This window comes from Rhododendron vialii, chromosome 10a (assembly GCF_030253575.1).
Source record: "Rhododendron vialii isolate Sample 1 chromosome 10a, ASM3025357v1".
Taxonomy (NCBI): Eukaryota; Viridiplantae; Streptophyta; class Magnoliopsida; order Ericales; family Ericaceae; genus Rhododendron; species Rhododendron vialii.
Window position 1 is genome coordinate 464,925 of NC_080566.1, and position 15,812 is coordinate 480,736.

General features: G+C 37.3%; 3 protein-coding genes across 3 annotated transcripts; all 3 read left to right on the plus strand.

Annotated features, from left to right (window-relative positions):
• Positions 1 to 2,298: 2,298 nt before the first annotated feature.
• On the plus strand, positions 2,299 to 6,465 carry LOC131304135 (membrane-anchored ubiquitin-fold protein 3-like). Its single transcript, XM_058331262.1, has 4 exons — positions 2,299 to 2,605; positions 2,715 to 2,951; positions 4,736 to 4,906; positions 6,152 to 6,465. The coding sequence occupies exons 2-4, from the start codon at positions 2,822 to 2,824 to the stop codon at positions 6,205 to 6,207; spliced, it is 357 nt and encodes a 118-aa protein (XP_058187245.1). The 5' UTR covers positions 2,299 to 2,605; positions 2,715 to 2,821; the 3' UTR covers positions 6,208 to 6,465.
• Positions 6,466 to 8,463: 1,998 nt separating this feature from the next.
• Positions 8,464 to 9,436, plus strand: LOC131303756 (major pollen allergen Ole e 1-like). The gene is made up of 2 exons (XM_058330747.1): positions 8,464 to 8,928; positions 9,043 to 9,436. Exons 1-2 carry the CDS (start codon positions 8,766 to 8,768, stop codon positions 9,372 to 9,374), a joined length of 495 nt encoding a protein of 164 aa, XP_058186730.1. The 5' UTR covers positions 8,464 to 8,765; the 3' UTR covers positions 9,375 to 9,436.
• Positions 9,437 to 12,051: 2,615 nt separating this feature from the next.
• Positions 12,052 to 14,856, plus strand: LOC131304103 (large ribosomal subunit protein eL8y-like). Its single transcript, XM_058331207.1, has 7 exons — positions 12,052 to 12,176; positions 12,574 to 12,621; positions 12,710 to 12,911; positions 13,726 to 13,895; positions 13,989 to 14,117; positions 14,215 to 14,307; positions 14,405 to 14,856. The coding sequence occupies exons 1-7, from the start codon at positions 12,174 to 12,176 to the stop codon at positions 14,534 to 14,536; spliced, it is 777 nt and encodes a 258-aa protein (XP_058187190.1). The 5' UTR covers positions 12,052 to 12,173; the 3' UTR covers positions 14,537 to 14,856.
• The last annotated feature ends 956 nt before the right edge of the window (positions 14,857 to 15,812 follow it).

Below are 15,812 nucleotides of genomic sequence, written 5' to 3' on the forward strand. Positions count from 1 at the left end.
AAATCATGTACATTTGGTCTATGTGGTGTTAGTGTGTGCGAGTGACCCAAGATCCTAAACACTGTGTTTGTTAAATTCTATCTTCATATATAGTATCAGTGTTATTATTAGGTTGTGATTCTCATTCTTCCACCCAAATTGAGAGAGGAGAGGGAGAAAATTAAAATGGTGTGCATATAGAACTTGCAAACACCAATACCTGAAAGAGTGACAGAAAATTTGTGGGCCCGCTTTGTTTGGATTGGAATTTGAAAAGCTTTTTGAAAAATAGTAGGGATAATAAGTGGAGAGAGATAGAGAGAGAAATGTTAAAAGTAGGAGGAATATAGGGGAAATTTTTTGAAAAATTCTTTTTAAGTTGCAAAGAGAACAAAGTTAAAATTCAAATGTGTTAAAAGTAGTTAAGGGCCCTTTTTTTTTCCCTTCACAATATACAAAGAAGAAAATAGCTCGTTTAATAGTTTCAATACTTTTGACAAAGAAGGGCTTATTGGGTTGGGTGTCCCTTAATTACAGGAAGGTTTGAATCATAAGCTTTTATTTTATGGTTTTTACCTTAAGGCTCTGTTCAGTTATCGAGAATATTGTATGAAAAATTGATTCTTGGAAAAAATGAAGTGAGATGAAGTAAAGGAAAATGAAATTTAAAAATTGAAGTCGTGGGTCCTATAACTTTTCTGATAACTGAACACACAAAAAATTATAAGAAAGTTGATTTTACCGTCCTTTCCTATTATTTCCGTGCAACTGAATGGGGCCTAAGTGTGCCTATAATGGGCCTGTACTGGGTGTTGAAGCTGATGATGGCTTTTGAATTTTGGGGCGTGTTTTAGAGATCCTAATTTCTGGGAAAAATGACGGCCCATGATGTATTTTGATAATTAATACCCACCAAGGACATGCTAAGAACATTTGTCAATTCTGAAAATGTCATTGACAGGTATTAATTATCAAAACATGTCATTAGCCCTCATTTTCCCTAATTTATGTGATTTTGGTCCATTCGTAGTATTTAGGGAATGCTTGCTTGGGTTTGAGCCCAAAAGCTCTGTGTCAAACCCAACCCAACCCAACCATGGGGCAGGCCGATTCCGTCCACCTACTAATACTAATAGTTTGGGAAAATGGCGGCCCAGGACTTATTTTGATAATTAATATCCGCTAAGGATGCTAAGAATATTTGTTAATATTAAAAATGTCCTTAGCGGGTATTAATTTTCAAAACACGTCATTGGCCGTTATTTTCCCGAATAAATTTTTTTTTTTTTTGGGTTGTAAAATGCAAACATTTTGAAACAAGCCTAGTAATTTCAATGGTTTTTCCTAAAGAGTCTCATTTGTGGAGTGTTATGTCTTGCTATAGAAGGGTATGTGTGTGTTTGGAAATTGCTTTGGAGGCAACATACTCGTTTGAAAATCAAGGGTTTTTTTTTTGGATCAAATTAATTGGGATGGTTGTAAAGAGTAGTCAGGGTTAGAGATAGTAATTTTTTGGGTTCAAATAGAATTACTCATCTATGAATTGCACTAGGGGTAATATGGATAATTGAACCATTAATCGTTATCAAGTGGTATTCAAAACAAATTTAGTACACATAGGATTGACTTTATCCGTTGTTGAATTCTATGCACAAACAAACATGAGATATGAGGGACTATACTTTGAAATAATCCCCTCACTACTAATCCCTTGACCACAATCCCATATAATCTAATCCCTCCTATCAAACAGGGCCATAATTGGTGAAAAGCAAGTAAAATACTCCCTTCGTTCCTAATTGAGAGCCTATTATTTCATTTTGAGTTCTTCTATAATGATGGTCCTTTTCAAAAAATGAGAGAAATTTGGTGATTTTTTAAAAGTACCCATCACAGGTGAATATACATGTTATAAAGTAGGTAGAATATAAGGATAATGGTAAAAATAATATGCATTAAATTTGAATAAAAGTGTAATCATTATGTGTCCTCTTAAATAGTTTTAAAATTCCTAAAAAAAGACTCTCAATTAGGAAGTATCGGTCAAACGATCAAAGACAAGGACAAACAAACTTGTCAAGATTTAACTGGACCACTGTAATTTTTTTAACTAAATGCTATGTTTGGATTGGTATTTGAATTTTTTTTTGAAAAATAGTAGAAATAATAAGTGAAAAGAGATAAAAAGAAAAATATTAAAAATAGGTAAAATCTATGAGAAATTTTTTGAAATATTCTTTTTGAATGGAAAAGAGAACGGGGCATAAAAAATTTCCATTTCATTCCACGTTAGTTAGCGCAGGAGTACTTTCCCATGGCAATAATTTGTCGGTATCTCTCTCTCTCTCCCCCTGTAAATTCCAGGTTACTGACACATAGTATGAAATAACACTTTCATCACTTCAGATCAGAAAGATTCCCCATTTCTTCACTTTCCCTTTCTTTCTCCTTTTTCCCTACTCGGCAAAACACCAATTACTCCACTTGCTATAAATACAATTTTAAACAAAGAGGTAATACTCACAGTACAAATTGAGAACAACCAAACTGGGCGCCAACATCGGGTCTAGGGTTCCTCCAATTCAACACCTCTCACTCACTGTCGCTTCTTCTTCTCGAATCTCAGGTACCCAAATCTTTTTGTCACTCGCTTTCAAAATTTTCTAGTAATTGCCTCATTTTGAGCGATCGACTTTGACCCCTTATTTATGCCTTTCTGGTGCTTTTATTTATAGGTAGTGAAATTGTGGGGGATAAGGCTCGGGGCCGATTGTGTAATTTGATCGCTCCATCGGTGGGGTTTCCGTTTCATAGTCATAGATAGATTACTAGTGGATTGCAAATGCCGGAAGAGGACTTGGTAGAGCTCAAGTTCCGGTTATATGATGGGACCGACATCGGTCCGTTTCGGTATTCCACTGCCTCCACCGTAGCCATGCTCAAGGAGAGAATCATCTCTGAGTGGCCCAAAGGTTTGGTTTTTCACTTCTTATCTCCACTCCATGATTTGCTGATCAAGTTTTTTGTTGGATGGTAGTATGGAGTCACATTCTTGTTCATATGGAGTCATGTAAGTAAAGAGTAATAAGATCATTTTGATGTAGTTGAAATACGATTCAATCTTAAAGAAACTGGCAATATGAACAAATTCATAATCAAACTTGAGAAAGGTTGAATAACTTGAATCCATTGGGGTTGGCTACATGCATGAGTCATTTTTTTCCCCCATTGAGCTCTGTCGATAGCATGTTGGAATTGTAGCTGTATTTGATGAATAAAGTAATACGTTGACCCTAAGTCACATAATTCGCTTGCGGAAGACACAAGCGTGAAAGCGTCTTTGAAACACATCTCAACCTACTAAAATTCATGAGAGCGCAAGCACGGGATATTTTGAAGGATTATGTGACTAAGCTTTGACCATAAATGAATATGACCATAAACAAACGTGAGAAGTGGTGCGTGATGTGAGCAGAGTCAGCATACACATGTATATATGAATCCATGACTAAGTGGCGGTTGATAGCAATGGCACCAATTTAGGAGGATACAACGATTATTAAGTCTCATCATTTGTCACTGTTTCACATACTAGTGTGTTTCTTGAAGATGATTATTTATTTTATTATTATTATTATTTTTGGAAAAATGTTTGCTGCTAGCCGTAGGCAATTGCACCAAAGTGGATATCTAAAATTTTCTAATTGAGGTTGTAACGTCAATCTTTTCCCTGCATTTGAAGATTGATTTCATTTCATTTCTTCTTCTTCCTTGTTTGACACCCATTGAAAGAACGCATGCAAATTCAAGCAACCAAAAGCTTTTGACCCTACACTGGCAGTAAGATATTTTAGATTTTTCCTTCTTCCTCAGCAAGTGCTCTGAGCAAACTTACAGTACTCATGGCCCTGCCCTGTTGCAGGGACCGTCTTGTGCTGCTAATATCATCCTTGCATGCCTAATAGTTTCATCATTTCTTTACTTTTCATTCATTTTCTTATTTCACTTTTAAGTCATTTGCCTAATTCTCAGAGGCGGCACAAACCAAAAATAAATAAAAAATACTCATCAAAATGTAGCCCTTTTGTTGTACTTTAATTGGTTATGTGCGATGATGGAGTTCATTTCTCTTCCTTGTATGTGCTTCAGTGTTTATTTGACACACAGTGAGGAATACATGTCGATTCAGGCAACCTCAACCTTTTGACTCCACATAGGAACAATAGTAGATGTTTCTTTCTAGCTCATCATGCTATTGACCAAACCAAAAGTACTTACCTGTCTTGCACAATTGCTGAAATAATGGTCTCGTACATATGTTTTGAACAAATTAAAGTGGAGTTTGCCAATTTTTTTTTCTTGGGTAAGGTGAAATTTTATTAGAAGAGAGAAACCTGAGCTACAATGCACAGGGGCATACCCCAGACAAACAAGAGTCAAAACAGACCAATAACCAATCACAACAAGCTGGTATTGGATCTTGGAGCATGAGGATAGGAAACAGAGCTAAAGAAAACAACAATCTAAGCACTGCTTAGTATTCTATCAGAGAAATTCCAGGAGGAGCAAAGGCCTATAGTTGCCTTCTGACCCTTCGCCAAGAGCTTACACAAGCTCTAATATGAATGACCGTCTTTTGCATCTTTCTTTCTCCCTGTGTTACAATGTCTTTTTTAGATTCTCTGCCGTCCAAAGCTGTTCATTGTTGTGATTGTCTTCTAATAGCAGATAATGTTATGGTATTGCTTTTTCTTAGATAAAAAGTTTGCACCCACTGCTGCAAATGATGTCAAATTGATAAATGCTGGCAAAATTCTGGAGAACAGCAAGACTGTTGGTCAATGTAGAACACCTTTTGGCGAGCTTCCAAATGGTGTCATCACCATGCATGTTGTTGTGCAGCCATCTTTAGCTAAAGTGAAAACAGGTAGCTTCAAATCTTGCTAGTAAGGCTTGGATGTAATTCACCAATCCATCCGTGTTGGATATTGAGCTTCTTAATATCTCATTCTGGTTGGATAGAATTCCTTGCTTCTGATAATTTATTACTTGAAAACTATTTTAATTGTTTTATAATGCTGTTCATTGACCACTTCCCAAAGTAGAATTTTTTATTGCTTCACTTTACAATCAACAGACTCTCAAGGCTTTGTTTTCTGCTATACAATTGTTGAATTATTCAGCATTCCCCTCATCCCAATTTGGTTTTCTTGGCTGTCCAGGGGAGAAGAAAATTGCATTATATGTTGTAGTTTGTAGATAATTTCTGCCATTCTTTTGTACCTACAAGATTGATGCCATCTATTTTGATGCATTCATCCTTCCACCCGGACAAAATGCAAGCCCCTGTTCATTGTACTGGTGTTTAGTTGCTCTGTTGCACAATTCCTTGCACAACTTGAATATATTGTTTATGAATGAAATATAAGCTTTTGGGAACATTGTTTTGAACTGCAACTTTCAGCACCACAACAGCGATCAGAAGGCTCAAAGATGAGAGGCTTACTCATAGGAACTCACGCACAAGTATATATGCATCAGACATCCGAACATGGGAGGCTTTAGAAATACTCCCTCTGTCCCGATTTGTTTATCCAATTTCGGGTTTCCAACTTATTGAGGAAACAAAATCTAATCTATTGATTTGATAATTCACATTATCTGGTCCATTGATTTTAAAATTGGACAGTCAATTTGGGACATGCTTAGGTCAAAAAAGGGACAAACAAATCAGGACGGAGGGAGTATCTCATTCCATGCTCAAAAGGAACTCAATACGTTGTCTGTTATTGATACAAAGAGGAGTCAGACCGAAAGTTCGAGCAAAGACTAGACACTAAGTACTGTTTGGCAAGTTTGAAATGGATGTTGCCAAGGAACAATTTTGGCCCGTGAATTGGCTTTGCCGTTTCTATGTAGTACTGCTAACATTTTCCAGGCATGATACTTGCATGAAAAGCATGCTCCATCCTCATTTATGCCTTTTGGAGCTGTTTAGTTGCCTTGTCCCTTGCTGTAGTCTCCTTAGACTAAAGTGAAGTGTTTATATATGCTAAGTACATATCACGGTGCACATTTCTACATAGCATTATTGTTTGTATAGTGAAATAGGTTTTTTCTTATATTATCTTAAATAGTTGCTGAGGGCCGTGTATTTTGTTTGTCCACACAGAAAAGAAGGTTGATGAGGCTGCAAGGAAACACGTCTGTAGATGTTCAATATTGTGAGAAGTGAAGTTTGATTCGGAATTAAAATCTTCTGGGGGTTATCAAGGTTCACCTGGTTTGTGTAACTGAGTTCCAGTTGGTGGAGAAAATAAGTTGTAAACAATACCATACCTTGGTTCTTACATGTTTGTTCGAGTGAATTAACTCCTGTGTACTTCATGTTTGTTAGTATGTTGTATCTGCTTGTTACAAACTCGAGTTCGTGTATATTTACAGCTGCAGTCTTTTCATATGTTAATCAAATGCAAGTACTAAAAATGATCTGGCAATGTACTTTTCGAAACATGAGTTTCCATGATAATTCTTTATATTCAAATGATTGGACCTTAATGAGCCACATAATTACGAATTTATATGATGCTTTAATTTATATATTCAGGTATTCACAGGGTTTTCAACCACCTGGGTTTAGCATAACTTGTCTTCAGGGTGAGTCTTGGGTTCCAACCAATGGAGCAACATCAATCCAAGAGTCTTGAGTTCAACATTGATGCTCTATGGTAATCTAATTTATGAAACTCTCTTTCCCTTTTTCCGCCTTGAATATGCAAGTTTATAAAGTTTTCACTGTAACAGTTCACGATACACTTCTAAACAAATGAAATGGTAGTTGTTTTCTAAATTTACATGACGATAAAGACAGAATAGAATGGTAAAATCACTCTCCTAATATATTAGATGCATATATACGCAAAGATCGATTTTTGATTCACATGGCCATTTATGTGCAAGATTTTGAATAAGGGCGTTGGCATGTTGATCCTAGGTCTTGGCCACCGGACCAACCCTTTTCCTCAGCTAGTGGATGGTGGAATTAGTTCCTCAGGATTAGTCAAAATGCACGTAAGCTAGCTAAGCGCCTGAGTTATAATAAATAAATAAAAACTGAACTCTCATAAATGGTGTTTGGCAATCAATCCCGGACCCAATCATCAATAGTGTAAACCAATGTGTTGGTTAACCATTGTGCATTATCAACTTACCCCCACTTCATCAGTAACCTCCGAGGAAAGGAATGAGTACATTGTTTTAGTTTCCCTCTCAATTTCCTTCCTCTTCATAGATCTCTTCAGAAAACTATATATGACACAATCGTCTCACATGTGCGCAATTTCACTGAAGCAATGTCATTTCTTGAAGTAAACACATCCCATCGTTTGATAATGTTTAAAGTTCTTGGAGATATAGAGGAAGCAGGATTCAATCCGCCTAATAGTGATTTTGGAAGCTGCCTTTTGTTGTTGGAATGCTATGTGCAACTTGTTTTGATAGAAGCTGTATATGCTTCAAGCTAACTCCCTAGATTCCTTTTGCTTTTTGATAGCTTCGGACTATCTTCTACGCACCTCGACTAATCTCTAAAGGAACAGAACAAATCTCACTGTCCGCCAGCGGGGCGAATCCTTCCTAGATTTTAATGTCTCACGGCTTTATCTCCTACCCATTGGACATTGAAGTCTAGACAACTTATTCAACGTGATATCATTTACTGCTTCTTTAACCAGCATGTGACAAATCTTTTTCCTCATCAATTCAAATCAGGCTCAACCCGCCTATACAAACTGCTATTTGCACAGGCATGGGATGAGTGCATTAATACAGGGAGATAACATTGACAAACCACTGGCAACATATTAACTGCTAGAGCCTAGAAGGGTAACAACAAAAGGAAATGGATTGAGCTAGTGTACGTTGAGATTACGTTGGCCCACAGGGCACGATCCCTGAGTTCCAGTCATGTGTAAAAAATTGGCATGTATAAAATGGAAATCTCACAACTTCACTTAATCAAATATCTAAGAGTAATTGATTTAAGGAGAATTCAAGAGATGACAGGACTCCTAAATTCATTTCTAATACTACTAGACATACAGAGTTGAGAAATTGTGATTTGGGTTCTCTCACGTAAAAAAAATGACCCATTATTCCACTTTCCAGTAAGGACCTCCGAGAGAGAGAGAGAGAGAGAGAGAGAGAGAGAGAGAGAGAGAGAGAGAGAGAGAGAGAGAGAGAGAGATCAGATGACATGGTAAACCCCTCCCCTGATTGATTCTTGAAGTATAATTGAGATTCTATTTCTTGAAGTGCGGGAGAACCTAAAGGAGCTGGAAACAGAAAGGGAAGGCCCACTTCCATTAAGTTATATGGGTTTTTTTTTTTTGGTAAACCACCCCTTCTTGGTTCAACTTTAAACAGGTTTTGGCACTCTAAAACTACTAAAGTTGTGCTCCCAAACAAGCCCAAAGCTACTAAATTGAGTATTCACCACCATTATAAATATGCCATAGACAGCAAAGTCTTTCTCCATTCTCCTACACATCCAATCCACTACCTGCCAAAGGACATTCACATGTCTTTGTCTGTTGTAACTTGTGAATAGAAATAGCTCCTCCATCCTTTGCTTCCACTTGGTTCTCCACAAACTGTGCACTACTCATTATCCACACCACATGCACATGATTTTTCACCTACGAATCATCAAGAACTAGCCATTGGTTTGTTCAAGCTTAGAGGAAGTATATATTTTCTTTAATTTCTCCCTGATTTTAGTTGTTTTGATGGATTCAGCAATTCTCTTTGTAGTTTCTTGCTTGTTAGCTCTGTCACTGCCCTCAGAAGTTGAACCAAGAAAAGTTAATCCTCAAATTACTGTAATGGGTATTGTTTACTGTGACACCTGCTCCAACAACACCTTCTCCAGGCACAGCTACTTCTTACCAGGTTCTGATCTGAAATACCAAAAAACGACTTGACTACTTCCATATTCTTTTGGCCATTATAAATAGTTAGAGAATGGAACCTCATGGTTTTCCCTATGTTCAATTGTATAAGCAGGTGCGGAAGTTAGAATAGACTGTAAATTCAAAGCAATTTCTCCAAGAACCATAGAAGAGATTGAATTCTCGGTCAACAGAACTACGGATAAACATGGAGTCTATAAGTTGGAAATACCGTCGGTCGATGGAATTGAATGCGCGAGAGATGAAGCGATCGAGTCCTCCTGCAGGGCAAGCTTGATGTGGAGCACATCTTCTTTGTGCAATGTTCCTGGTTACAGAACCACATCCGGTGAGATCGCGGTAAAATCAAGACGAGCCAATCTCTGTATTTACAGTTTAAGTGCACTAAATTATAGACCATCCAGGAGAGAAAATTGGTTATGTTAAATCTAGGAAAGTGTACTTCTCCCCGTTATGCTAATGCTTATTTGCTGCCTTTAAATTTGTTACTGCTTTTCTTTCTTCATTCCCTTCATTTACCTCTTTCCTCCATATTGCTTCAAAATCATGTTTCCTCTGCCTCCTTCAATGCAAGCCCCCAATGCCAATGAATTTCAAGAGAAGAAAGGGGAAAAACAATCCTTCTATGCAGGTCATATTTGTCATGGTATCCTCTGCATCCTCACTTGATCTGCAAGATGCCAATACAAAGAACAACGTGCATTGTTTTATAAAGAGTTGTTCAATTTGTGAAACTATGTATTCTTGAACTTCATGTATATAAAGCATAGGTCTATGATTAGGCATTTCACATTTCTCATCTCGTTTAGAACAAGTCAAACTTTGAGCATTCGCCCTGGACACTCTTTAACTCCGACTTGCGCGTGATTTGAACTGAATGGAAAATAGAATGAGTGGAAGGGCGCGAAAATGTGTTTTAACCTTAGTCGCTTCGACAATCTTTGAATTGGTGTAGTTTCGACCAACTTTTCATAAACTAAAATCTATTATTTTTATAATTCGATCCCACCATCTTTTAGTACTTTGAATACCCTCTTTATCGATATACACTAGGTTTCGATTTGGTTAAAAATAGTGTTATTCAAGGATTTTTTCAAAATAACATGTTTTTCGATCTTTGAAGGCAAAATTGTCATATATTTTGATGTATAGATAATTTGGGTATCAAACTAATTTTGTAAAGAAATTAGGCTAGACAAGCTTTTCAACGGTTCAAATCACGTGTAAATCGGAGTTTGGGAGTGTCCATGGCAAGAGTGCAAAGTTTGGTTGGTTTTGAGACTTTGCAGATGCGCCTAGGCGCAATAGGGTGCGCCCCGGGCGCACGGAATTGTGCGTGGGGTGCACTAAGACTCGACAATTGCTCAAACTTTGCGGGTTTATCCCAGACACTCCCAAACTCCGATTTGCACGTGGTTTGAACCGTTTAAAAGCTTGTTGAGTCTACTTTCTAACCCAAGTAATTTGAATCTAAAATTATTTGTACATGAAAAGATATGCCCAATTTACCCTCATTGAGTCGAAAAGTAAACTATTTCGGTAGAAAGTTCGCATCTCCCTTGTCTTAAATTGAATAAAGACAAATGATATATCGATAAATTTTCAAAGTTCTAAAATACAGTGGAATCAAATTATTCAATTAGTTAAGTTTAGTTTATGAAAAGTGGGTAGTAAACAGACCACTACAAAGATGATCGAAGCACTACTAACCCTCCACCACTACTATTGTCACTGTAACACAACCCCTCCATGCCACCACCAACAACACGACTACTACACCTTCCCCACCACCATCATTTTAGCACCACATAACCACCACCTTTTACCCCATCTCCAATGTCACCTCCACCACAAAAATCATTACTTCACCGCCACTACCAAAATTGAGAATAAAGATTGAAAATATTCTTGATATTTCAATCTATCGCCACTGTATTACAAGTACAACTTGCAATGCCAACACAACGCATCGAAAAAAATCTCTATTCTAGAACCTAAGAATTTTCATATTTTCAAGATTTGAATTTATCACAACTTCAAAACCGCCACCTCTACTGCTACCACAAAAATCACGTTGAGAGTGCAAAAAGTTGAGAATATACTTGGTCTTTTTTTTAAAAGTAAAAGAATTATCAATTTTTTAAGGATTGTGGTAGGTGTGTGGAAATTTTAGAATGGAGAAAGTTCTCATACACATTTTAACTTAAAAACTATTGGCAGAATTCAGATCGTCCGTTTTATAAACCAAAATTCAAATTTTGATATACCCATGAATGTTTGATAAATCTGATTTTTGGTGTGAATACACTATTTTGCGAGCTCTACAAGATGAACGGTTCAAATTACCTCAATGAGTACATGGTAGCGCCCACAAATGGCAGTGGCGCTCATCTCGATGTGACTCATTCTCTTATTTCAATCAATTCCTAATTAATTTGGAAAGAGAATTTATTGCTGGTTTTATAGACCAACAGTATAAATGGATCTAGTAAGGATAAATTAAGGGGCGTGTATATGAACATTTATTGCTTACCTCCGTTTAGTAGTTGAATGATAACATACAAATAATTTCAAACAAATTCGGCTATCAATACATATCTCACGAATGTTATTATCCTTTACAAATATCAATATACTTTTACTAATATCAATGCCCTTTTTACCTATTGATCTCTGCTCTTAGGGCTGAGGTTAGCATTTTCCTTTCAAGGAAAAAGGTTTTAATGTTATATTGTTATTTTGCCCATAAACAAGTTGATACCAATATCGAAAAAGAAGGTGTAGTTAAGAATTGCTCCTATAAGCGAGTACAAGCCTTCAATGAGCAAATAGAGTGACAACGAAGTGATAGACGCCCTATATTCCTTGCGCAACGTGCGGGTTCAAACCCTACCAAAACCGTCCCCTAGAAGTAAAATAGGAATTTTCTTTTGTCCAATCTATATATATATATATCATCTGATGTAATTCTTTTATTACTTTTTTATGTAGGTATATTCTGATGTGATTAGTGTGGGCCTTATGGTGCCGTTTGACAAGAGGAAAGGGCCGTGGCCCGTGGGCTACGAGGTCCAGTAGAAACGACGGCCTTTTTACGCTCTTCACACCTTCCTTTACATGACCAACTACACTTCTTGCTCGAAGACAGGCGTTGTTGTAGTTAGGGTTTTCGCGTGGCCGTTATAGCAGAGCAAAGCAGAGCAAAGAGAACCAAATCTTGCAGAAATGGTGAGCCTCTCTCTCTCTCTCTCTCTCTCTCTCTCTCTCTCTCTCTCTATGTATTGTATCCATATTTATATGTATGTCTAGTTGCTTTCCACTGCTCCGTGTAGTAGTTATGTATCCTAATTCTTGATACCATTTCTCAAACTTGATTGGCAATTCGATGGTTGTTGTATGATTCTCGTGAAAGTTTTCTATATATTGTAATTCATAACATTTTGATGACTATAAAAATCTTGTTATGTGATTTTTATCAAATGATTCAGATTGCATATGGTATAGATAATTTTATGAGAGACGTGAGTTTTGTTTTATGGGGCCCGGAAGCTCGAAGGCCTTGTATATTAATTGACACGGATGATATTCTCATTATGTTTTGCTTTTCTTTTTATCTACTTTTCAGGCTCCAAAGAAAGGTGTCAAGCCAGCTGCAGCAGCTAAGAAGAAACCGGTATTGACCCATATGATTAGATTACATGTATTAACTACACGTGCACGTGAAATTGCTCGTTTTTCTGATAATTTAGTAACTTTTGTAGGAGAAGGTAGTTAACCCTGTTTTCGAGAAGCGTCCGAAGCAGTTTGGGATAGGAGGGGCATTGCCTCCGAAGAGAGATCTTCACAGGTTCGTGAAGTGGCCCAAGGTTGTGCAGATTCAGAGGAAGAGAAGGATCCTCAACCAGCGCTTGAAGGTCCCACCACCTTTGAATCAATTTACCAAGACCCTCGACAAGAACCTTGGTTAGAATTTCAAACCTCAATAAACCCTGCTCGATGTAGAATTGTCGATACAAATTTCATTTTCTGAGCAATTGATTTTTTACAGAAAGGTTTTACCTGATGTGGGATTAATTAGTAGGTTGCCTACTTGCCCATATTCAGTAGTTGATTGAAGAGAGTCTATTTGGTGAGGGAGCAGGTTATTTTCTGCTTGCAATTTGGGACAATATTTGTGTCCAAGTAGAATAGTGTATGTGCATTTTGTGAAAGTAATGTGAAGGTGGTGTATACTAGATGATTTATTGTGATCTTTCATGTTGGCTCGACTTTGAACTATTGATGCGGATGCCTGGGGATTTGCACCTATAAATTCATATAGGCTCTCTTCATTTATCCGAATTGCCATGAAATATACTTAGCACAGGGGCAAGATTTTCATGGAGGACTTGTCATTATTATTCAATTTTCTCAATTTTTAGTGTTTGAGTATTGTGTTGTATGAGTTTGTTAACTATTTTAACCTCATAAAGGATTGCATTCTCAGTCTAGGTTTAAGTTTTTTTATATTGACTAACTAATTGCTGACTAAAAAAGAAAATTCCTCGGTAAACAAGGGCTTTGGGTTTGTGTTGTGGCCTAATTTCCCACTTGCTGCATGTAACCGAGTATACGTAGGGAAAGATTACTTCTGATACAATTAGAGTCCACGATATGCAAATCTTTTGACCCTAAGTATTGTTATTCTTAGACGTGTCAGAGTTTCTTTTTGTAATAGTTTTGACATCTTAGATTTTCAGTTCAACCAATGCAAGCTTATTTCTATGAAAATTTGCAGCTACAAGTCTCTTCAAGATGCTTCTCAAGTACAGGCCCGAGGATAAGGCAGCCAAAAAGGAGCGCCTCCTGAGAAGGGCTCAGGCTGAGACCGAAGGAAAACCTATTGAGGCTAAAAAGCCTATTGTTGTGAAATATGGTCTCAACCATGTCACCTACCTCATTGAGCAGGTTCAGTGTTCCTTTTGTTAACCATCTTGTCTTGAAGACTCTGGTGCCCTGCCTTCGGCTTAATAACCACTATTACAATTACGCTTCTTACAGAACAAAGCACAATTGGTTGTTATTGCTCATGACGTGGACCCAATAGAGTTGGCTGTCTGGCTTCCTGCATTGTGCAGAAAGATGGAGATCCCATACTGCATTGTCAAAGGAAAAGCTCGATTGGGAACGGTAAGTGTCTGACGATCTTGTTTTCTTTACGTGTCCAGTAATCTTGTTTTCCTTAATCCTCGACAAAGTTGGTTCTAATACATAGCTTTCCTGACAGGTTGTCCACCAGAAAACTGCAGCAGTTCTGTGCTTGACCACCGTCAAGAATGAGGACAAGTTAGAGTTCAGCAAGATATTGGAGGCTATTAAGGTGATGCAAAATTGAAACCTGATATATCTGTTGGCTTATCTTGTGTGCTGATTGTTTGATAGTAATTCATTGTATTGGTGTCCTCTTGTGGTTTCAGGCTAACTTCAATGACAAGTACGATGAGTATAGGAAGAAGTGGGGTGGTGGTATCATGGGTTCCAAATCCCAAGCCAAAACCAAGGCCAAAGAGAGGCTTCTTGCTAAGGAAGTTGCTCAAAGGATGGGCTGAGAGAGTTAAACTGTAAGCTCTCTTCAAAAAAGAGAGTTTTAATCACATAGGTCCTGCTTCCTCGCAGGAAACTATTTGAGGACTTGCTTCCATCCTAAGTTTTGTTTGTCATTGTGATCCACATTATAACTGCCTAGTTTTTGTTTTTGCTTTGTTTTTTGTCGAGGGCAAGTTATGTTCAATTCAATAGGATGCTGAATGTAAGATTTCAGGGGATATTGTTTTATCTTTTTTTGGATAAATGGCGTTGGATGATGTTCTACTTTAGGCAAATAACTGGAGGAATCTGATCAATGTCATGATTAATGTCCTTTCTCAAATTAGAATAGTTGTGTTGTGGTAAATTGGTAATGGGTTTCTTTCATGTGGCAGTATAGACTCAAACCTTTTTGTATCTCGAAGGGTCGAAGAGTGTCTTATATTGTGATTTCTGAGCGCCAGTTTCTTTCCATTGTTGTATATACCTTGCAAGGCTAATTGGTTTTTCCATTTTTGGCTCTGCCATTAGAAGATTGTTATGGTAGATGCTTTACATGTAGAAGCTGACGATGGAGCATTGCTTTGTGCCTTGTGGCGGGGTTGAAACAGCCTTACTCGAGAAATTGCAGACGGGAATTTAGAATTCGCCAAGTGGAGAATCAAGATTTATGGATTTTGACCTTGCTAATGGCAAACATGTTTTTGTTAATGCCAAAAATTGTAGTAGTGCATAAAAGACTTGAACCATGTGTGAGGTACAAGATTTTCGTACGCTACAGTTTTGGCATTAACAAAAACAGTTTTGCACTATCATTTTCCTATTATTTATTTTCTATTTATTTTATTTTTTATTTTTACAATCGTCATACATCGGTGGGGGTTAGTGGGAGGTGTTAGAGTTAGCACATGGGTCCAGAAGCTATCCATAGCTTGCGACCCCAGGGTATTGCCCAAGCAGGGGTCGATCCCACGACCTCCCCCTTAGGGGAGAGATGACAAACCAACTGCGCTGGACAGTGGTTGTCATTATTTTCCTATTTATTGCAACCAAAATTGAAAAACAGTAAGACGGATTAAAAAAACGACATTTAGCAGCAATACAACACTACTTTCTTTCCTTTTCCTTTTCAATGATAATGCCAAAATAGTTTTTGCTTGTGGTAAAACTGTAGTGTATAAAAGTCTTGTATCTCACACATGGTACAAGACTTTTATACATAAGTTTCAAAATTAGTTAACAATAACCTTGTGTTGGAAAATACCTTAAACCACAATTAGACATAAGTTTCAAAATTAA